General features: G+C 38.7%; 1 protein-coding gene across 1 annotated transcript in view; it reads left to right on the top strand.

The window, feature by feature from the left end:
• Window positions 1-23,857, top strand: part of ABCC4 (ATP binding cassette subfamily C member 4 (PEL blood group)) — a 137,377-nt gene that overhangs the window by 95,884 nt on the left and 17,636 nt on the right. The window contains exons 23-29 of the mRNA XM_068182456.1: window positions 2,395-2,505; window positions 3,983-4,083; window positions 6,220-6,411; window positions 10,526-10,681; window positions 14,570-14,659; window positions 15,125-15,297; window positions 20,927-21,032. Coding sequence (XP_068038557.1) covers window positions 2,395-2,505; window positions 3,983-4,083; window positions 6,220-6,411; window positions 10,526-10,681; window positions 14,570-14,659; window positions 15,125-15,297; window positions 20,927-21,032 — 929 coding nt within the window. The remainder of the gene's footprint in view (window positions 1-2,394; window positions 2,506-3,982; window positions 4,084-6,219; window positions 6,412-10,525; window positions 10,682-14,569; window positions 14,660-15,124; window positions 15,298-20,926; window positions 21,033-23,857) is intronic.

Here is a 23,857-nt window from a genome sequence, read left to right as displayed (position 1 = left end):
GATGTACAGGGGGGTCAGGATTGGTACAGGGGGGGTATGAAAAATCCAACATGGAGGATTTGGGGTGTGACTTGTCCTTTTCCTCCTTCTTCTTACCCTCCATCTTCTTGGTGATGTTGGCATCTTTTAATTGGGTTTTACTGAAAACACACTGTCCAACATAGGTGCTAGATATTGGTAGGAAATAGTAAACATGTAGTACGTAGCAGGTAGTATTTAATCTCTGTGCCTGCCTCTCAAGGTCAGATGCTCCCTTTTTGCCTTGCTGGACAGACCTCAGCAAGGACACAGAGAGAATTGATAGATAAGAAATAGTAAACAACTGTTAAGAAGTCTGCGCCTTCTCTCGGCCAGCAGCCAAAGAGACAAGCTTCCTGATAATTTGAAATAAATCATCCAGAGACCGAATACTGCGGCTGCTGTGTCTTCCTTCATCAGTGCAGGCCAGTGAAGGCCTTCTCCACCATCCTGGAGTCACCTCAGCACTAGAGGAACATCTGAGATCGGGGGGCCACTAAGATAGTTTGGGTATTAACAAGAGAGATTTTCCAAGGTACTGGGCTTGTTCAGTTCACAGAATACAGAGGATTTAAATAGCTGCCTTCCAGTACCTGCAAGGATGTTGCCATAAAGACAGTCTCCTCACCATGGTACATAGTGGTAGGAGCAGCGACTTGGGTATAAGTTGTAACAAGAGATGTTTAACCTGAATTCAAGGAAAAACTATTTCACTGTGAGCACAGTCAAGCAGAGGCAAGGATTGCCCGGAAGTGCAGGCTTCATCTGTGTCAGTTTTCAAGACTGGAACTGCATAAAGCACGGAGCAATGTGGTCTGACCTCTGACCTGACTCTGCTTGAGCAGGAGGCTGAACTAGAGACTTCCTGAAGTTATTTTCACCCTGGATAGTTCTTTGATAGTAAACATGAGCAAGCAGTAGCTGATGTAAGGGAATACCTTTCATAGCAGCTTACAAAGTTGGAGTCCTGGGTTTTTAAGTCTGCTAAACTGTTTTAAATTCTTTCCTGCATTGCAGAAGGCTCTCCCAACCAGTGATGGTTTTTGTTCCACTTTTGGCTGAAGTAGTATCTTCCTCTATTTAGGCCTGAGCCTAGAACTCAGGACACTTGCTTTGAATCCCTTTGAGGGATGCCCATGAATGGAGTATTAAATAAATTTTAGATAAAAAACATCTAAAAGGCATGCTGACATTTGACCAAACCCAAGTATCCTTCCTGCCAGTGCCCATCTCTGTAAGCAAGCCCACGAGTCGTCAGACCATGATGAGTCTTTATTAATTCCTATGACTGTTAGATTCCTTTCTTTATGCACAGTGACCCCTGTTGCATAGGGAGGTTGCAAAATGACTTGTCTCAAGCTGGCAGTGTAACGTGCCTCCCTGGACAACTAGGATCAATGGGGCAAAAGCACCATAATCTGGCTATCCCAAGATGATCAGGCTTAAAAAGCATACTTACCTCTTCTCTATCTTAGAGAAGGGAGAATTTTTTAGTCTGAATTTTTCCCGGCACTGGACTAAGGAGCATTGAACAGTTGAAACTGCAGTGATCCTTAGCAGGGAGTAATGGCAAGCAAGGCAGAAGGGGTTGGAATCGTAACCTTCTCCTGTGACTTGGTAGCAGCTGGAACAATTCCTCTGAGTGCAGCTTAAGCAATAAATAATGCCATGCTTTATTATGGCTACTTTTCTTCTGGTTTTGGCCCTGGATTCAAACACTTTGCCTTCTGTATTGCAGTGTCTTTTTGTGCTGTCTCTTGTACCTTGTACTGTAGCATATCTACCTGGGATGGAGCTTAGCGCCAAATTGTCAACACCTGAGTGTGAGTGCAGAGTGGAGATGTCCACCTATCAGCTTCCCCAAAAGTAAAAATGTTCATCTAATCATCTGAATAGCTCTGTAAAGCTGCACTGGCTGTATTGAGTAGCTCTACAGGAGCTTAGCCAGCTGCAGCTGCCTTCTGAAAACTTGGCTCTGACAGTTGTGTTGTGATACGTTCTAGCCTTAAAGCCTGAAGACTCTGTTCCAGCTACAGCAAATGCAGTTGTACTTCTGTTTTTTGTATAAGACTCTTGAGTCCACTAGAGTTGAGAAGAGGTTTCCATTTTGAATAAGTGGACCATGCTTTGAGCCTTGACTATATTTCTTTGTCTTCCTGTTGTGGTTGCTACTGGTGCGAAAACTAAATTAGACAGTTTCAGGAAAACTGGTCAGTAGACTGGTCATCATCAGTCCATGCAGACATGCACTTGAAGATGGCAACACTGGGTTTTTTTGACAATTTGTATTATTAACATGAATAAATTTAGCAGTAATTATATAGCTTAGTTTTCTAATAATCCACTGATTTTATGTCTTTGTAAAACACACTTTAGAGGCCTGGTTTCTCTTCTTGACAACCTCAAGGTGGTTTGCTGTGCGTCTGGATGCCATCTGTGCCATTTTTGTAATAGTGGTTGCTTTTGGTTCCCTGCTTCTCGCCAACAGTAAGTACAGATGTTAGAAAAAGTTCACCCAGTAATTACCATTTATAGTAATGCCTAATTCTTTTTCATATGTTGCTGTTTCTAATTGTTTAAAGGCTGTAATTAAGTTAAATGTTTCTTTCTAGATCATGATCTCTTCCTTAGTCTAGGGCACTGGGGCTGTATCTGCTTTCCTGCAAATCCTGGAGGCAGTTCAGACATCTTCCAGGCTAATACATCTGTCATCATCACCAAGTGTGCAAACAAATGTGCTTTTCTTTTTGTCTTCACTTTTGAGATTCTGGCTTTCAGAGCAATAACAAGAAATAAATCTTCTTCTTTTTCCCTACCTTTGTCTTTCTCTTTTGGGCCTACAGGGCTTTGCTTTTTGTATTGAAACACCCACGGAGCTGCCTCTTAACAATGTTTTTCCTTTCTGCACGTGGCACAGTAGGTCAAAAGGCAAGCTAAAATTCCTAGGGATACTCTTCTCATATCTTGGATCAGTGGGATAGGCCAGTTCCAGAAAGAAAATTGCCTCATAATAATACATTTTATGTTCACTGTCACTCATGAAGTATCATTAGTGTATGCATCATCCAGGATGTAATTGGGTTAGATGTGTGAGTATGAGATAGTCATCTAAAACATGAAGGAAGAAGTAATTATCTTGGACATGAAAATTAGTGCTAATTTGCTGGTTTTGTTTCTTTTCTTTTTTCTTTGGATAAGTTTTGTATGTGCACGTGTATTTTAAAATTTAAATGCTCTGTGCAGCACAACTCCGCAAATTTTGAGCTAGGTTTGATATTACTAGAATGCAAAAAGACAAGTCAAAACAATGGTCCTGAATCTTTCCTTGTCTCTAGATAAAGAGTAGTTCTCTCAAAGTCAGTAGGACTATGTTAAGATAAAGTTCAAGTAAGTCAGAGGACAATCATGCTTAATATTGGGGCAGACAGAATACATTTATTTTGTGAGAGTAGAGCCACCGAACACAGTAAATGCTTTTATAAACAGGGGAAGAAATATTCTGTCCTGTTACTTTATCTAATTGCTTATAAGAGTACAAAGTTGATGTACATGTTCATAACTAATTTTGAAATAATTTTCTGCAATTTTTTTGCTTAGGTTTAGGGCCTTATCTGATTTCTGTAGAAAAAGGTGAAGAGGTAACTAATGCTCAGCCAGACAGGGATGACCTTAACAAGCTATATAAGTTTGGTCTTGAGACTGAACCTCAGTTTTTAGATGAATGCCAGGCCAAGGAGAATTTGAATTGTCTTGTCAAGATGTGTCGAAAACGTACCCCAAAAATGCAGCAAGCAGCTGTTCTGCCTGGAGGTACTCATTGCACAGATAGCCAGTAGCGCATAACCAAATAAAATTCTGGCTGTGATGCTTCCATCATGTAAGTAACCTCATGAAAGAGAACTTAACTGAGATTTTGTGTAATTACAATGTACCTATTCGAGTCTCATTTTCCTTTCTTCTGCAGCTCTGAATGCAGGGCAGGTTGGTTTGGCGCTCTCCTATGCAATCACCCTCATGGGAACGTTCCAGTGGGGTGTTAGACAAAGTGCTGAAGTTGAAAACCTGGTAATGTTTATTTCTTCCTTTTCCCCTGTTGTGACATTCCCTTTCATGCTTGTGACATGAAGCCTTAAGGATGAGATTCTTCTTAATTAACTTAGGATATTAATACCTTAGCAAGCAACTGAGGCACCGCTCTGCAGTCATAAAGAAAAATTACTTCTTTTAGGTTATGATTTGTCTGACTGATTTTGAATGTTTGTTGAGATGAACTGTGTCTGGGGATTGTCCTCCATTCATAGTAAGGGAGGTTTTACAATCTCCCTTTATAGCAGAAAGGAGACCGTCTAGTTACAGTGTAGACAATTGCATTGCAACTTGCTAAAGTTGCAATAAATTAATCCCTTTCCATAAGGAAGATTTTAAATAATGTTTTTATATTTGGTATTTATAAATTATTGTTATTTATTATTGCATTTTAAAATTTTATTTTTATTTTATATTCCTCATGGTATTTTTAGAGTTCTTATTCCAATTTATTTATTCCAATGCAAAGGCTTATAACTTCTTCATTCATTCTAAGTTAACACAAATGCGAAAGTATTTGTTTATATTCGGCTGACAAGGTTGTGTGTTTTCCAAAATATGTAATATAAAACACCTTTGACCAATTCACAGTATTTACTAGCATGTTCTATCCTGTCTACTTTCTTAAGATAATACATAAGAAAAATAGATTGTAAAAAAAACATGCTAAACCTAAACCTGGGATTTTTTTTTTGTGTGTGTTGACACCTGAAGTTACTTGTAATTATAGTTTGCTGTACATAGTCTAGGAAATATGTGTAGTCCTTTTGTAGAAGTTACAAAGCCATGCTTAATTAATTAATAATAATAATGATAATAACAAAGATTTTTTTTTTTTGCTACCACATTGCTTTTTCAGTGCATTTTTCACACACCAGTAAACTGGTGGTGACAGATTTTCTGAGAAATGGGAAGATAGCTTTCAAGTTTCTTCATACCACTGGGGACGTTTTGGAAGTGTCTGTGGGAGTGTCACATGAACTGAGGGGCTTTCTTGGAGGCTGTGACTCAGAAATACCTTGTAAGAGAAAGGCCATTCACTAACCTGGCTTTGGTGTGAAATGCTGATCCCTTGATTAGCATCACCTTCTTTGATAGGTGGGCATCCACCAAAAATCCCTTGTTATTAAAGGATGACTGCACCTGGGGGAGGCAAGAACATCTCCATTCTGTTGCTAGCTGGTCGAGGGCAGTGATTGTCACTCTCTACTCATTGGTGGCGCACCCTTGTTTTCAGTCCTGAGTGCAGTTTTGGGCAGCGCAATACAAAATGAAGCTGTTGGAGCACATCCAAAGGAGGGTCATGAGGATGGTGAAGGATCTGGAGGGAAAGCCTTTATGAGGAGTGTCTGAGGTCACTTGGGCTGTTCAGCCTGGATAAGAGGAGGCTGAAGGGAGACCTCATTGTGGTCTACATCTTCCTTGTGAGGGGAAGAAGAGGGGCAGGCACTGATCTCTGTGGTGACCAGTGACAGGACCGAGGGAGTGGCCTGAAGTTGTGTCAGGGGAGGTCTAGGTTGGATACTAGAAAAAGGTTCTTCACCCAGAGGGTAGTTGGGCACTGGAACAGGCTCCCCAGGGAAGTGGACATGGCATCAAGTCTGCCAGAGTTCAAGAAGCATTTGTACAATGCTTTCAGGCACATGGTGTGATTTTTTTTTTTTGGGTTGTCCTGTGCAGGGCAAGGAGTCAAACTCATGTGTCTGCCTGCAGTTCATTTGGCAGTTTCGTTTCTAGCTTTATCTTTCTAACACACAATGGATTAGTGTCATCTTAGTCAAGACTGACAGACAACTCTCTTAGCTTAATTTTCTTAAAACTTATGCATGTATTTAGGTATGTAATTAATCCTACTGATGAGAAATACTTATGAATGGCTTTATGTATCATTATAGATCTGGATCTGTAGTAGGACATGAGATGCATTCTTTCCACTTTTTTAGCTGTATAAAGAAAGCCTAGAATGGTGCCAAATACTCTTACCTGTGTTTAAAGAAAAACCATGGAGTAATTTGCATTGAATCTCTATGGTAAACATATTTATATGAAAGCAGTATTTGCAGTGTATGCCATAGGATGAAGCTCATGTATGTATGTCTTCTTTCCTCCCCTTAGATGATATCAGTAGAAAGAGTGATGGAGTACACAGAACTTGAAAAAGAAGCTCCTTGGGAGACCAACAAACATCCACCACCAGAGTGGCCTAACCAAGGAATGATAGCATTTGAGAATGTTAACTTCACATACAGTCTAGACGGACCATTGGTTTTAAGACATTTGTCTGTTTTAATTAAACCGAAAGAAAAGGTATGTATGCAACTATCTTTGGATATTCACAGAAATTAAGCAAAGATGATGAGTTAACATGCTAGATGATGAGTTAACGTGCTAGAAATGCATTATAAAATACGTGGATGTTAGGAAAACTGTAAGTGTTCTTTTAAAAAGCAAGCTTTAGTTATATTTAATAGCAGAAGTTATAGCCTATTTATTTCCTGTAAGTGTAGCATAAATTTGTCTGGGAACATGATATTTGAGTCTGTCAAAACAAAGGATTAAACATACCGGATAATTTCCTTTAAAAATCTGAGGTTCTTCAGAAAGTAGCAGACATTGAAAATACCAGCCAAGCCCAGAATGTTTGTTCGAATCCAAAGCAAATGGAGCTGCATTAGGAAATTGGGTATTCAACAGAGGGAACATAATTGGAATTGAGTGTGTCAACAGACAAGGTGAGCAAAACCAATGGAAAACAAGCAATGTACATGCCCCTGTACTGAGCCCAAAATGGAAGATAGAAGAAAGAAATACAAATCAGTTGCATAACTTCAGAATTTGGGATTTTATTTCATTTCCTTTTGGCTAGTAATCCAATTAACTCTTGTCATTAATTAGATTGGTAGCCAAAAGAAACATAGAAATAAAACTCTTTCTCCTCTGCAAATTTGACTCCTCCTCCCCAATTTTGACACTATCCCTGTTGAAAGAGTGCTGCAGGGAAGGTCTCCCCCACAGACAAAATTAAATTGGAACCTTGAAGTGTTAATTTGTTCTGTGCTACATTTCAAATGCAGGTGTACTTTTTGATTAGGAGATCTTCCCGAGGAGGATGGTTCAACACTACAATCCTTGCTCTTGCTTCCTTTTGAATGTGCTTTTCCATTCAATTCCAAACATTTCCTCAAGTGGACATTTAATAACATGCATGTTACAAAAATTCAACCGGACTTTGCTACATTGAGGTGATTTCCTGGAATTAGCTTTGAATGAGTTAAAAATGGTCTCTTGAGAAGAAGAGACATGTAGGCCATCTCCTTAGCTGTTACAAGTCTCTCCAATATAGAGAAGTTCTATATTTCTCAGTGAGAGACAGGAATAAAATTAAAAACGGAAGCAAGAGATACTAGCAATGCATGACTCAGTCCTTGGTGGGGGCAGGAGATGGAGGGATGACTGGGGGTATTTATTTTTGCTGAGCAGTTATGCTGTGGTTTCATCACCCTGAATTTGCCCAGCTTGAAGCTATTGCTAAGAACTTTGTGTTTGCTTTCTATGATGTTTTGCACAATACTGCACTGTGTAAATAGTGCTGCCACTATGTAAAATAAATCTCCTAAGCATTTCTCCTCCTTTTATTTGTTTTAATTACAGAGAAGCATTTTCTTCAGAAACAGGTTTCCAGATCTGTTGGGGATTCTCCCCATACTGCTGTCACTGTGAGCTCTTATGCCTGTTCAGGCCCCTGGCTTATAGAGACTTCTGGTGGCTGCAGTGCCACTGGCAGCAGGAATGAGTTTAGGCTTCTGCTGTGCTTGTATTTTTTCTTGTAGCCACCCCAGGGCCCAGTTTGGGAAGCTGTGGGTACAGTAAGAATGAGGGAGGTGATTGCTAGCAAATCGCTCATGGGTTAAGGTCTCTTTTGATCTGTTTGTCTTGGCATTCAGTATTTCCCTACAGTCAAAGCAGGCTAGGAAGGACCCTGTGTTTTAAACATCTTTGCTGAAGTAGTGTGGTCTAACAGGAACAGACCAGGGAGACAGAAACTGCTGTGCCAGTAGCTGGCAGTGATTAACCTCCTCTGCTCCTATAGCTGCAGCAGGGGAAGGTTAGTACGTGTAATGTTGAGTTTTACACACCATCTTTGTTTCATGAATGTTTATTGGCTAACATACTGTTAAATGCACCTTTTCCTGACAGCTCCTGGATCTGCGGGCTGCATGAAAAAGTTAGGAAGGTGCACATGTAGATTTATGGCATGGCAGCTGTGCTCCCACAACGAGAGGGAGATTGCCTGAGGGATAACAAAGACATGGGCAGTTTCAGTGGAGTAGCTGACATGCTGTAAATCTCACATTTTTTGTGCAGCTCTGCTGTGAAGTACAAGTGACACTTGAGTAATGATGAGCCCCGCGTAGCAGGTGTACTCCTGTGTGTGCACTGGGCTTGTATCAGGCAGCACAGTCCTGGCCATGTGCTTCCTGATAGGTGGCTCTTCCATTTGCAGACTGGTGCAGTATTTGCACTGGCTGTTGAGTGTGGGTCTGTGAAGAATAAAATGTATTCAAAAAATGGATAATGTGTATACTGAGTGCTGTTTCAAATTCCTGTCAATTTTCAGCAGCCTGTAGTCAATTGGACCAAAGATGCAAATAGATTTTTCTAAATGTTGAAGAGCATAGTCCTTTCATTTGATGCCAAACTGAAAGTGGGATTTTGACAATATGCAGAGCAGCTGCATTTTTATTTTAAGTATCAGTGTATTTTTTATGTTGTTTTTTCTTTATATCTTTGATACAGTACTTAATATTGACATTTGCAGAGCAGCAATTGAACTTTCATTTTCACAACTCTGATTGTCTATGTTCTCTATTCAGCATTTTCTTTCTGAGTTGTAGTTTATCTATTCAGAACTATTTTTCTATTGTTTCGCTGATACAATTTAGAGTATGAGACATTTTATCATTTATTATAACAATTTACTTAAATTAGTCTGTTTAATAAAAAACACTGTAGAAATGTTAATTAGTTTATATACAATAGTACAACAACGAATGGTTGGATGAAATTGTTAAATCAGAATATAGAAGTAGAAAATACCTTTTAGATTATGCAGCATAAGTTGCTCCTTGAAGTATATTTTTTAGTGTGTTGTGTATTTTTTATAAAATGTGGGCACTGCTGTTTTGTCTGAACTTAGTGTCTCTGACTGAAAGTTTCTCCTTGCACTTTGGTGCAGTTTCCTGTGCTGAATTTCATTTCAGCAAGCATTGCTGCGTACATGTGAGTCTCAGGCAGTGGGTAATTGCTCTCTGGTGTCTGTACGTATACTCATGAAGTTTTTCATCTTTTTTCCTCCTTTCTGCACCCCAATCACTTCGCCAAGCCATGTATACATGTTTAATCCTCATAAATCCTTCCCCCTCAAATCAGTATCTCCAACCTATATTAATTTTGTGTTGCACTGCTCTCTCTCAAGTTTTTCCAGTGGGCCGATTTTTTTTTTTGAAATGTAGGGATTAGAACAGAATGCAGGAAATAACAAATTCCAGATCAGATCTTTGTAGAGGGTTACGCCCATTATCTTCTCTAATACAGTTGCTTACTGTACACTGTTTTTCTTTAAGAATCCTTTACCTGAATACAACATTAAAAAAAATTAAAAGAGAAGAAATATTTGTTGATCTTAGCCCCTTGTCATTAAAGTTATCAATCCCATGTTTTTCATTGTCTCTTTTTTCTGAAAGCTTTATTTTTTTTTTCCACACTGTGTATGTCTTCCAGTTTTTCTTTGGGAACAAAGAGAACCCTGAATCACTGTGATTTTATTATTTGCTGTTTCTTCTGTTTGAAAAGGAATTTCAGCTTGATGTCATGGCCTTGTAGTTTCAGTGCTTGCTGAAGATGTCTGAAGTATGGATACAATTTATAATCGTGCTACTTTAAAATACTTCACCTTAACCAAAACTAACCAAAATCAGTCTTAATTATTTAAATTGAAAGTACATTGTTCCCAGAGTGCTTTATGCCTTTTTGGGGTTGAGTAGTAGACGCATGCCTGAAATTATTTGCCTAACATCACCCAGCAAACCGGGTTTAGTATAAAAATAAGCAGCCTTGAATCACATTACTGTATGCATTGAGCCACTTTGTCTTGTTTACACAATAAGACACCACACATTAAGGGGAAATCATTCACCTTTGAATATGATCCAAGAAATTGTCATGTATACAAATGTCACCTGAATCCAAACCAATGTAAGGAGAGAAGATTTTTCCTCTTGGAAGAATGTTAATTACAAAGAAGTTTTATTTGGTGCATGTTCTACTGTAACTCCTGTGATGCTGTAAAAATGTTGCTCGATATATTAATTTATCCCGTAAAGCTCACAGTTTAACTGTACAGGCTTGGCTTGCTTCGTAGGTTGGAATAGTGGGAAGAACCGGAGCTGGGAAAAGCTCTCTGATAGCAGCCCTCTTTCGCTTGGCAGAACCTGAAGGAAGAATTTGGATTGATAAGTACTTGACATCAGAGCTGGGACTCCATGACTTGCGGAAGAAAATTTCAATTATACCTCAAGTAAGAGAGTGACTTGGTTTGCCATGGATGATTTGAATATGATACCATGGTGTTTAAAGTGCTTTGCTGGGATGTGTTCCCCCTGCACCTCTGTATGCAGTAGATACAGGAACTGTAGCTTGGTGTTATCTTTACTTGAGTAAGGTCTTGATTATTTTAAGATAAACAGAATCAATTCTGGGGACGTGAGCATTTTCTTACTAGTTTTGTAGCCTGTCTGTTCCTTTGGAATATCTGTGTGTTAGCTGTATACTGTCCTCCCATAGTCTGGGGAAAAGCAGAGAAAATCTGATAAGTATATACCAGTCTTCAGCAGTCCTCTGAAGTCACTTGATCCTTTGGCAGCAATTCCTGCCCGATACTTCCTTAGTAAGGGACTTTGAAAGGCTGAGTGGTGCTAGATTTAGAAGGAGCAAATGTGCTGCCTAGGAGTGAGGTATCAGCTTTTGCTTCATTTGGAGAAGGTTGGGCAGGAGAAGACCAGAGGAACAGACTAAAGAGTAGGTTATTACAACCTGTAATAAATAAAACTTGATGAATTTTAGAAGCCGAATGCAAGAAAGGCCACAGTACAGGAAAAAAACCCAATAAGGCAATGTTGGAAATAGCCTGATCTCTCATGCTGGAGTAGAAGGAAGGCTGTTCAAAGCAATCCAGTTGGTCATGGATCTTCTCTGTTAGTCTTACTTTCATGAGACATTGTATCAGAGAAGGGTTATGTGTAACCTTAAAACTTAGACGGCAAAGTCTGTGCATGTTACAGTTTCATGAAAGCTCTGGTCTCTTCCCTGGGCATTTGCTCTCCAATGAAGAAGGAGGAAGAATGAAAAGCTCATAGGCTGCAAATGTGAAGTCATATTTTGGAAAGTAGTTCATCTGCGCTGTTCTAGTACGTAGAGTGAAGAGTAGACTATAAACCAGAGGAATTTTTTTGCCATGTTTACCCTTATTTCTCAGATCTCTCTATGTTATAACAGAATCTGTATTTAGAGTGAGTTCTGAATATGTGCTAGTCTGTTGGCAGGGTGGCAGTCAGAGTGTATTACTTTCTTTAAGTTGAGAATCTAATACAAATGGTAATGAGGCTTTTTTTTCCTTGAAGAATAGAAGTCAAAAAGAAACAGGTATGCTGTTGAAAAAAGAAATTAAAAATAGGTACTTCCCCAGCAATTGGATCATTGCCTAATGCAGATGTCTTTTGTTTCTGCATGCTGCAGGCTTTTTTATTGCAGTACTCACTGGAACTAGTCATCTTTTGTATGTAAAGAGAACTTTATATGGATTTTAATTCAGTTTTTTTGTTTGTGTGTAGTGTTCCTTTCTCATGAAAGTAGATGATCATCAGTTCATTCAAGGTCTACAGCTTTTTGAAAGCCTTGCCCATAGCTATTGTGGGTGATTTTTTCATTTTGAAGAATTCAGCCAAGCTGAACAAAATAGGATACTGAGACAGGAAAACTGCAGGTCAAATACAGTTTCTACATGTTGAATGACACAGATGCTCGGAGTTCACCTCATTCAATTATACACCTGAGGTTTTTTCATACACAGGTCTATTGACATAGTTTTAAAACTGTTTTAATCCAGTGGAACTCTGTGATTTTTGTCAAATTTATATAAGGTTTGCATGATAGTCACAAAAGTTTTGAGTGCCCAAAGACTAGCAGGTAGCTTTTTTTTTTTGTTGTTGTTGTTTGTGTGTGTGTGTGTGCGAGGGAAGGCTGTTTCTACTAACAATATGCAAAACTATCAAGTGGAAGGAGGGTTTGGAATCAGGTTTCTTCTATGGTAAACTGTATGATAGGCATTGTCTGGTACTGTGCTAACAGTACCATCAGTAATAGCAATGTAACATCAGGTAGTTATTTTGCAGCAAATATCTTCATAATTATGTGGGCAGCTGAAAAAACAGAGAGAGAGATGCTTATTAGAATTGCAACATATAAAGCATGCTAAACAGAGCCATTCCTAGAGAGTGATGAGGCAAGACTGAAGTTTTCTTGTGTATGAGTTTAAATGCCTACCTGGAGAAATAAAAATGTGCTTAGGCTTCTAATTGCTTGCTTGGATGGAGCTGTGTAAAGGTTGTGTTTGTAAATCTTTTCTATGCAAATGTTGTCTGCCTCTCTGACTGCAAGCATTTTTACAACAATTATTTACAGGTTAGTCTTATTGCTTTCCTCTCATAAACCAGACTGTTTTAAATAATAATCTGTGTCAGAAATGGTAATTAAAAAATATCCTTATCTTCTGTTGCAGTGCATGTCTGTTGTTAGGACTTTTATAATAGTTGTGAACACTTTATAGGTTGAGCCTCTTCTTTGCCAACCTATAAAAATGGATTGAAAAGGAAAATAAATATAACAATACCTTCAAAATATGCCAAATGGTGTACTAAGATGTGTGTTGTTAAACAAATTAGTTTCTAGGTGTTTTTGAAGAAAATTGTTTTTAGGCCTGGAAATGTTTTGTGTTAAACCCTTATGCTCATTCAGCAAGTTTTTAATGACATTGCTATTGCAGCAGATACTTTCAAATAATGGGCAAGTTATTTCAAGAAATGTGTATCTTCTTTTATATTGTTTATGGCTTGTTCTGTCTTTTTAAATTCTTTTATAGCACTCAGATGGTTTAGAAATTCAAAGACAATAAAAGGGTTAAGGTCTGAATTCTCTTCTGGTTTGCTGCAGCCCTTTGGAGCTGGGCATCACTAGGGTTAGATGGGGAGAAAGTCATGACAGGTTAATCTCAGAGTAAGCTGAAGTTACCCAGTGTAAGTTAGATTTTATTTCCTAGGGGAGAAAGAAAAAAAAAAGAACACATTTTGCCTAAAATTTCCCCAATTTAAAGAGGACTGACAACATGATGAATGGTCTCCATTTATGATTAGCACTGTTACAGCTTTTGACTTGTTTTTGTCTTTATGTGTGGTATTAAGATGAGTTTAGCCCTAAAGTCGTGTCAGTGCATGACTCTCAGGTCAGCAACTCACATTACTGAGTACTGATCTGTTGCTTAAGGAGCTCTGAACCAAAAGGCCTCTTCCCAATTCTTAAATACTACATGTTTCAGTGATTTGATTTGTGCCAGTTTGATGAATTACCTGTTATTGTTCTGACTGGGAACTGAAGTAGAACAAAACTTGCTTCGACCACAGGTAAACCCGCATTGGTACCTGACTGGGAGAAGGTACTGATTTGACTCCCTGGTGTATTTTGAGTGAGAGCTTTGCCCAGCAGTGCTCCAGTTCTAAGTAAGTTTGCTTTGGTGCTGTGGCAGTATAGATGTGTTTAGGTTTTAAATGGTGAAAGCTGTTCCTGCTTAGCCCTGATGATAAAATGGAAGGGCTTTTATGGTATGAAATGAAAAAAAAAAAAACGAACACAGAAGGAAAACCAGAAAGGCATTGTAAACTCTTTGATTCCTCCCTGGTTTATATGCTTCAAAAACAGGTTTTCAAAACTGCCCAAAAGTAATTTAGGAGTGTGAGCTCATTGACAGCGCTAGTTGTTGGTTTTCATTAACAATACCATGAGGCTAGTAATGATTTCATATAAGTATATATATATAGCTTGTGGCATCAGAACAGTGGCATGTAAATGCCCGTTAAAGTACCAACATAACTGTGTACAGCAGTTTACAAACAGACCTGTCCTGTTTGGTAAATTATCTTCATACAGAGTAGTTGAACACTTGCCTCCCCTTCCCCCACCCAGTCCCTCTTAAGCATGTAGTTGTAATGTACACCTTTGCATTTCAAAAATGGTAGCTTGTTATTGGATATTTCTGTTTTATTGTTGATATAGGTTAGCTGTGATTGTCATTAAATTACCGATTGCATTATAAAACCTATATTTATAATGGAGTGCTGATTTTACTGGGTTTCAGGAGCCTGTTTTATTCACTGGAACTATGAGGAAAAACTTAGATCCTTTCAATGAATACACTGATGAAGAGCTGTGGAACGCCTTGGAAGAGGTGACTTACTAAATCTAATAATGTACATTTGGTATTTAAAATCCATGTAACAAGAACATTATGGTGCTTGTGTGTGTTAGGTTTTGGATGTTTTCATCAGGTTTGATAAAGGTATAGCTGTTGATGGAAAAAGGTAGACTATCATATGTGCATTTGTGTACATGTGTGCATGCGTGTATATTGTTATATAATTATTTTATGAAAAAATTATCCTTTGGGATGATGCCTTGGTTATATTTTGATTCATATCTTGGTTTTAATGAGCATTAATAGATTCTTAACAACGTGCTTTAATGTTTTTAGAATTCTAATAACTGACACACACTGTAATCCAACTTGGCACTTACTCATTTTGTGTCAGAATATAAAAGGCAAACCTTGCATACTTATTGTTGTGTCATCAGACACACAATAGCTGATTTAAAAGAGAGTTACTCATCCTACAATATGTTGACATGTCAACAGGTGCAACTGAAGGAGGTTGTGGAAGATCTACCCAACAAAATGGAGACACAGCTGGCAGAATCTGGATCTAATTTTAGTGTTGGTCAGAGACAGCTGGTGTGTCTTGCCAGAGCAGTTCTAAAAAAAAATCGTATTCTTATCATTGATGAAGCAACAGCAAATGTGGACCCAAGGTAAAAACAAGATCTGTCATATTAAAATGAACTGGTTTGTCTTCTAATACGTTCATCTCTGCTGTAGAGATGAATTTAAATGCTTTATATTTCATGTACTTTGTATTGCTGTTTTATGTTTTTGATGATACTATCATTCTTGTCTGTTCAAAATGGGGCGATTGAGCTTTGGCTATGGGGCAGATGATATAAACTAAGCACTCAAAAGATCCCTAATTTCAGTGCATTCCATAGAGTAGGGAAATTAATATTCAAAGTTTATTTGTCCTGCAGCCATAGATTAGAAGACAAGAATGTTCTTGAAAATGCATCTCTGTAACATCAGAATAGCCAGGAAACAAGTTGAGTTCTGTTCTGGAAGAAATGTTTGTTTGAAATAAATAAATACAAAAGATTTAATTCATCTCATTCCCAAAACCCCCTAAAACTAGAAAGGTGAAAAATGGCTGTAAGCAAAACCAGATACTTCTGGTTGTGAGATGCTGTCCTTTCAGATGGCTCAGCTGCTGGTGTGGTAAGTTAGAGGTAAAGTAGGGGCAGGGGCAGAAGGTAAACTGTCCTAAACACCACAGGAAGTGCAAAGCAGATTTCAAGATGTTTAAGTCTACAGGATGGACTCACTTATTCATTATTCTGTCTTGTATAACTCAGGCCAGCAGAACTTTCCTGAATTCATTTCTGTTTGAACTAGAGTATACTTCTGGAAGAACATCCAACCTCAATAGCTAAAAAATTCAATGACAACCCCTGTTAAATTGTTCCAATAGCTAAGTACCCCCACTGTTAATTTTTGAAACATTTGAAGCACTGGTGGAAATATTTTGGAAACAATACTGCAAACGTACTGCATCAATTAGTCTGAGCTGAATATATAGTTCCAACAAACTATGGCTTGAGGGAGAACTCAAAGTCCAAAGAGGACAATAACACAGCAAGTCCCTCAAACAGATGCATTAAGGATTTTTTATGTCATCTGGGTGTGACTCATTTTTCTAACATCTTAGGGGAGAAGTGGTGCCACTGGTGGAGCTTTACAGTTCAGCTGACAGTGTTTTTCTAAAACCTGTAAAGAAGTACATTCCCTTCCCAGAGGTTCTCATTTTTTTCTTTTTTTTTTCTTTTTTTACTCTTAGTTTATTTTTGGCTGAGCTCTGATAGATTAACTGTGATTAATCATAGGTGTGGAAATTTAATACTATCTTACTCATCCTCCCTATTTTGGCATCTCACATGTGTGTTCTCAACTTGCACTATCCATTTAATTGATCTTGATTAATGTGTGCTGCAATATATATTATAATAAGGTAAATGTTTGTTTGTATCAACTCTAGGCATAACAATACAAATAATAACTTGGAACTTCTTCTTTGAATTCAGTTTGCATTACAGTATTATTACCTTTTCCTTAATGTGTTGGTATAACTAGAGCCAAGTTTTTTTAGCTGTGCAATCTGATAGGATGATCATCAGGAAATGCTGATGTGGGTTGCTTAACTGAGCAGTTAGGGAAACATTTTTGGTGTGTAAGGAAAACCTCCTCCTCTTCTGATGCACAACCCCCATACCTGGCACCCTTGTCTCTCACCTGGTGGCAAGCACACATCATATTGAGTACCTGAGATGGGAGCCCATGGCGAGCTGCTGCCAACTCTGGGGACACTTCTCTTTTTTGTTTGTTTGTTTTTCTGGTTCTTGATCTCTCTCCCTTGGCAGCCTCAACTGCTGCTGCCACCATGTCCCTTCTGCAGTTCAACCTGTGTTGGACTCTTTTTCATTTCCCACAAACCTGGAAGCAGGTGTGAGAAGGCAGGGGTTAGGGGTGGCAGGAAGAGAAGGAAGGGTGAGGTGACATGACGCAGTGGATGCAGCGTGGTGGGCACTGTACCTTCCCTAGGGGATTGAGGGGGCCCCCCACCACACTTCAGCTCAGCTAGGCCATCCTTATCTGCCACTGGGAGTGAAGGGAAGGAATTTGAAGTTCGTCCTCCTTCTTCCTCATATGTTCTGGCTCGCATATGTACCTTTATTTACCTCCTTGCTCCTCCTAGATGCCACCTGTTCTGCATGTGGCAGAGGTGTGAGTACTTTTTGGGGGCAGGAGGAGCTTGCCATAAAGAAGGTTGCCCTAAATCAGACTACCGGCATTATTTATGTGATGATTGACAAATTTAATTTGATTTTATCTTCTTGGTCCATTCTCACCCCAAAGAATAGAGTCTGATTTTAAAGCAGTTGAACTGTTCTGGAAAATTGTGTGAAATCTGGAGCAGAAGAGATGAAAACCTTCATGTAGTTGCTTTGATGATACACAGAAACAAAATCATTAGTAAACGAGATGTTTTTAAACTACTGTACTTGTTTTAATTGTGTTAACTCGTATTTTTGCTTATAGAGAGCAAAACTTTTGGCAAGCAAAGCGCTGCCATCTTTTTACATTGGTTGTTCATTGAGTCTGGAAAAATCAGCCATTGTGCATAGTTCAGTTCATTAGCCACCTTAAACTTGTCAGGTTTAACCTTTTATTACATCTAACTGCTATCTGTAACTCTTTCTGAGAGATTATCTAAGCATTTCAGGAATTGTGTAGTGTGAGATATGCTTTCAGGACAATCCCAGGAGGACATTAGACAGAAGATAATGACTTACCCAGTTTTCCTTTCAGCAGCTTGGTTAATTCGCATTCAGATCATATTTATTCTTCCTCTTCAGATAGTTTTCTTTTTACACAGTCAACTAATTCAGGTTACACCAGATCTTGGGTTGCTGGGAAACTTGGTGTTAGATCCTCACCCTGTGGTGCCTGTGGGACAGCTATACCACCATTCTCTGCTTTCTTATTGTATTGTTCCTTGCAGTAGGGAGTGTCGTGGTTCCCATTTTTATATAATCAGATTAGGATTGAATTTTTATCATCCAGCAGCCCTGGTTTTGGTATTCAGGTTGCATCTTTGGTTTTTAATGTGCCTGAAAGATGATGGAGTTCGATCTGCTGAAGTGGGTGGTGAAATCACTTGGCACTTGCCCGGACACTTGCTCAGTGTGGGTAGACATCACTAAGAGTCCATTTATGCCCTGAAAAGGGGACAGAAATGATGCTTCCTTTGGTAGGTCTAACTCCAGCTCTAGCTCTAACTGGTATGTGATACAGTCTCTACACTCTGTCAGCACATAATTCTATATACAGATGCTTTTCTTGGTCTTTTTAGATTTTCTTGCTTTCCCTGGCTTCCTCCTGAGATTCTCATGGAGGTTACTGATGGTGCTTCTGCCTTCTGTCCCAAAAACTATGCTCCAAAATCTACCATGAGCCTTGGAGATGATCTAGCCAAGTGTCAGTCAGCAGACACGTCTGAATGAGATCTTGTACTGTGATATTTGAAGATAGAGCTATTAAGTCTGTTCCTGATTACTCTGAAGTCTCATTTTAGAACATTTGTCACGCCCACAATATGGACAGCAGTTTCTTGTTAGTGATAAGCTTGTGTTCAAGAAATACCTGTTTAAGATAATAGTTTGATAGTATCTCTTTAAGAATGAGAGGCTTTTTTCTTGTAAATGTAGGAAGAGGTAGTGCTATAAAGAAGACATGTAATAAAAGAGGATAATATAAACTAAATGCAGAGGACAGGGATATTCAAGGCTGAGGCATTCTCCAAAAACATATGAATAACTTGAGTTAGAAATAATTTTAAGCCCTTTGTAAAGTTGTTCTCAAAGTTCCTGAGCCAGCTATGATTCTTGTGTTCTGTAGTAGCTTTGCAAAAAACTTCACCTTGAGCTTGATGGTAAGGGAAGAAAAAGTCTTTCTTTACACAATTCTAGGGAATATTGAATATTTTCTGATTTGCTATTTCAGCCATTGCAGAAAACACATCCTGCTGTTTCTACAAGACTTCCATAGTGAATGTTTTCATGGATGTCCCTGCTTTTTTTTTTTGTGTTTTTTTTTTCTTTTTGGAGGTAAGAGTAGTCAGGTTATTGAGGCGTTGCTGAGAAGAGAGCAAATACACATGCATTAACACTGGGGTGAAAGGACTGGTATAGCTGTGATGTGGAACATGATGAACAACTTCCTTTTCTTAAGGAGATAATACAGAACTAAAGAGCCTGACCCTGTCCTGACTTCTCCTCCTGTCTCTTTTCCTGATTGCTTACTGGCCTTTGTTCAAATGGAGTTCAGGAACACCTGCTTCCCACTTTGTTTTTGAGTTTCTTTTGGAAAGTAGGAGCAGAAGGACCAAGCCTCTCAGACTGTGGTCCAGAACTCAGTTCTCTTAAGCTCATGAGAGAAGTTAAATGTTTCTGTCCCTAGATGAAGGTAACAGTTAGAATGCATGAAATTCTTACTTAACTGTTTATGTCTTCCTTTTCTCTGATGATTCCTCCTGTCATCAGCAAGGATCTGTCTTCTCCTTTGTCATGCTGATTGCTTCAACTTAGCTTGTAGCAGAAGCTATGTTTGTCCTTCAGAGCATGAACTCATACTTTCTACTGTGGAAACGTAATAGTTATTTCATTCCTCTAAGTGATCCTCTTCTTCCGAAGTTGTCTGTCCGCTTCTTATTGCTGGTGCCTCCTGGCATGATGGCATCAGAGCAAATCTCTTTGTATAATTCATGAAGTGATACCAGATACTCATCACGTGCAAACAGATTCAGTGTGGAGTAATACTTCTGTCTAAAAAAATACTATGTAATCAGAGGAAGATATGTTTTGTGAATCTTTTGCATATTTTATTTTATTTTATTTTCCCATTACTTCTAAAAATTTGAAGAATTAAGGCTTTGCAAGCAACTGATTACAGCCAACGTGTCTGCCTATATAGTCTAGTTTATTCAGATATCTCCTTTGTCTTTTTTTTAACCTAATCTGCACATTTTATTATTCTCCAGTCATCATATGTGTAAAAGAACAAATTCATGTTTTAATAGAAATCCTGGAAATGAGGCCCATGCCTTCAAGTACCTAACTTCTCGGCTGGAGCTTCCTTGGTTCAACTAATGCCAGTATATTTTGAGTTATTTGTGTCATCCTTCTATCTTGGATATGAACTTTGGTTTCTGTTCCTTTTTCTCCATTGTTGCCATTTGTCTTTAAGGGTTTTTTTTGAAGGCTGGTGGGCAATATGTGAGTATTCACAAGGCCTGGCTAGTGGGACCCAAGGCTACCTGTGCAGTGTGGGTTGTCAGGTGCCTCTAGAGGGCATTCATCACTGGATGGCTGCCTAATCCAGGTTCTTAGTTTCACCTTCCAGCCATGCCTCTTCCCTTTCACTGGCTTAAGAGGGGACTGTAGACATCTCCACATATAAGCGTGACTGGTGACCTCTGTTAGGTGGTGTCAATGCTTCTCTTCTACACTTAGTTACTTCAGGAAGCTCCAGTTCCATGAGTATTGCCCATCTTTTGCCTTACTGCTCATTTATATGGCTAAAGAACATTCTAGTGTCTGTGTTTCATTATATGCCTCCAAGTCATCTGGTATAACAAGAGGAAGAAGCACTGTAATAACTTTAAAAGCATATTTCTTTCTATCCAGTCATGTTTGATGAAGTCATAAAACCTGCCTGCCGTTCGGTTATCCATGCAAACATCTCATTTTTGTCTGCATTGCTCTTGCTGTGTTTCAGAACAGATGAGTTCATTCAAAAGACGATCCGTGAAACCTTTGCTCACTGCACAGTGCTGACCATTGCACACCGCTTGAACACCATTATTGACAGTGATAGGATTATGGTAAGACAGTTAACTGCTTCACTTCTTTTTTTCTTTCCTGAAGAATAATGTTATTGACTTTCTTAATTTTGATCCAAAAGTGTGTAGAAGTGTAAGTCATATGTTAGGCTTATCCAAGTTAACGTCATAATCCTAGCTACTGTAACTCACAGCTCATAAAACTGTAGATGTAATGATTTGGAAAGAATTGCTTTCTCTGGCCTTGTGCTTTCCATCTCGCAAGGCACGAACTCGCTGCAGGTGAGGTGCAGCAGGAAACATGAGCAAATAAGCTCTGCTAGTACCGTGAGCCTGTGAAGTCACACCCAAGGGGTTCTGGACAGTCAGCTGGGTTCAGTCAGGTGTATTAATGCAATCTTGGTGGGTCCAGGGAGGCAGTGACAATAGTTGGTGTGGGGTGGGTGAGTAGGAGGTGGGAGGTGGAGGTTCTGGGACAGGAGGCACGGAGGTAAGGACACAGCAGCTGCCCTGGGGCAAAGGTAGTGATGGAAGAAGTAGGACTAGAGTGGTGAGGTAATGAACATGGCCAGCCTTCCAAAGCAAGGTTCAAACAGAGAAGATGGAGCACTACCAATGCAGCAGCCTCTGCCTCTGTCTTTGCTCCCAATAGATGAATATTACACTATATCTGCCACCTTGTCTGCCCCACAGTGCATTGCACATGCATAGAAATTAGGAAATACTTGCTCATTATTTTCATAAAGGCAGTGGTGTTCCCTGAGCTCTCAGGAAATCCACCTGGTTTGTGTCCGTGACATAATGTTCAGCCTGCAGTTTTACAGTTTCCTGCAACAAGAACACAAGCCCTTTGCAAACATCTTCTTCACAGCTGGTTAATGAAATAACTGGCATAGAGGGCAAACTGTGTTCCTAAGTGGAACTCAAATTTAACTGGGCTTCAAGCAGAAATTAACCTTCACCTCTTGGTGGTAACCTTAAAAAATACCTCTCAACTTTTGTCTTAGGAAAGTGAAACATAATAATTCTTTCCATGTTTTTTTTTTTTACTGGATACTCAAAACATTTTAAAATCTTTGAGTACAGTGGTTGCCTGAAGTACACAAAATTAAACAATTCCATCTGCTGAGGTGAGTGGTGTTCTGAGGAATAGAACAGATTGTGAGATCAGTGATTATAGTTTACTTACAAAGAGAGAAACCAGCAGAACTGCCATAAGTAGTCATGTAATTGCAAGCATTTAACGTATAATAAATAAATATTTTCTTCTCTGGTGAATACCTCCCCACAGGTCTAATGGATATGTTGGTGTTTTCTACAACTGAAATGAACAAAAGATTTGTGAGGAAACAGCTGTGACCTAATTAATAGCTGTGTGTGTTTGTTAGCTGTCCAAAGGGATTTCTGTGGGTTTTGGTTCATTAACTACCATTAACATGTTAGGCACAGAATGCTCTCTCCACAATGATGTTTTCCTAGATTTACCTTTAATGTCATGAAGTTGCAATGAAAACTAAATGTTTTAATTATTTTTTTTACCAAAAATTGTTGGAGCAAAGCATAAAAATTGCCCTTTTCCTCAAACTACTCAGGATAATTGTCAACTACATAGCTACTCTATTGCATTTTAAGTGTCCATACATTATTCTTAACCTTATGCTTTTCAGTTTAGTCACTATTAACATTTCTAATTTCCTTATTGTCTAAGTCTTTAATGTTTTGGCCTCTTTTGAGTATTAAGAAAGAGATTTGCAAGATGTGTCTTTGAGTCTGCAGTCAGTAGTAACTTCTAAATATTTTTCATTTTTTTTGCATTGCTCCATTTTGATCTTACAGATTTCTGTAAACTGAGGGAGAGAGGAGGATGAGAAGCCTGACAAAAACAAAGGAGGAAACTGACATATAACTTCGTAACAATCCTGTTTTCTTGACATCCTTGCTCAGTTATTGATTCTGCTTAGGGGCAAATCAGAATTATCATCTCATATTTAGAATGATCAGAGTTATGGCTGGTGTGCTTCTGTTACACTTAATTACTTGGTTTACTTGGGCATGTAACCCCTAGTAGGAATAAAGCAGAATTTTGGAAGAAAAACATGTTAAAAATGCCAAGAATAAAAATATTCTTCTAGAAGACTAACTATTCATTAATAAGGGCTATTAATAAAATCAGCATTCATGGAAAATTAATTGACTTCAATATCACAAAAATTGAGAATACTTAGCTAAAGAAAGCTTTTAGTGTGTTCTGTAATTTGCTTAGTCAATGGTATGTTTTAGTAATTCACAAATTTAGCTTGATGCAGAATCTTTTTCAAGAGGCAGAAATGCACAAAGAAAGTACCTGGTATTATTAAAAATCCGGGGTTTGTTTCTCCTTTACTTGAGACTTCTAGGTGCAATAATGCCTTATTTATAAGCCATCCTAAATCTCTGTTGTTTGCTATCGTGATAAATTTTTTTGAAAATGAAGGAAGAAGAACTAAGATAGAACCTGGCAGTCAAAATATTAACAATTGTCTTTGGACAAATAATAAGTTATTTTTCAAACAAATTTTGGGCAAACTTGTTCAGCTCTCTTAAATCAATCAGGAATGTTCAAGCCCACTGCTGAACAAGTGGACATCACCTAGGGCTTTCCTCCCTTCCCACTGAGTCAGATTGAAAGGAACTTCCTGCTCCAGGCAGGGTCAGCACTAATTTCACATCATGTTGCTCAGGACTTTTTCCATTTGAGTGTTGAAAACTTTGAGAAATGGAGACTCCACGGTCTCCAGGCTACCTGCTCCAATGCTTAATTATCTGCCATTAAATCTTTTTTCTCCTTATATCCAGTGAAAGCCTTTCTTCCTCTTATGGCAATTGTT

Source organism: Anomalospiza imberbis, chromosome 2 (assembly GCF_031753505.1).
Source record: "Anomalospiza imberbis isolate Cuckoo-Finch-1a 21T00152 chromosome 2, ASM3175350v1, whole genome shotgun sequence".
NCBI lineage: Eukaryota > Metazoa > Chordata > Aves > Passeriformes > Viduidae > Anomalospiza > Anomalospiza imberbis.
This window is presented reverse-complemented; position numbering and strand designations above follow the sequence as displayed.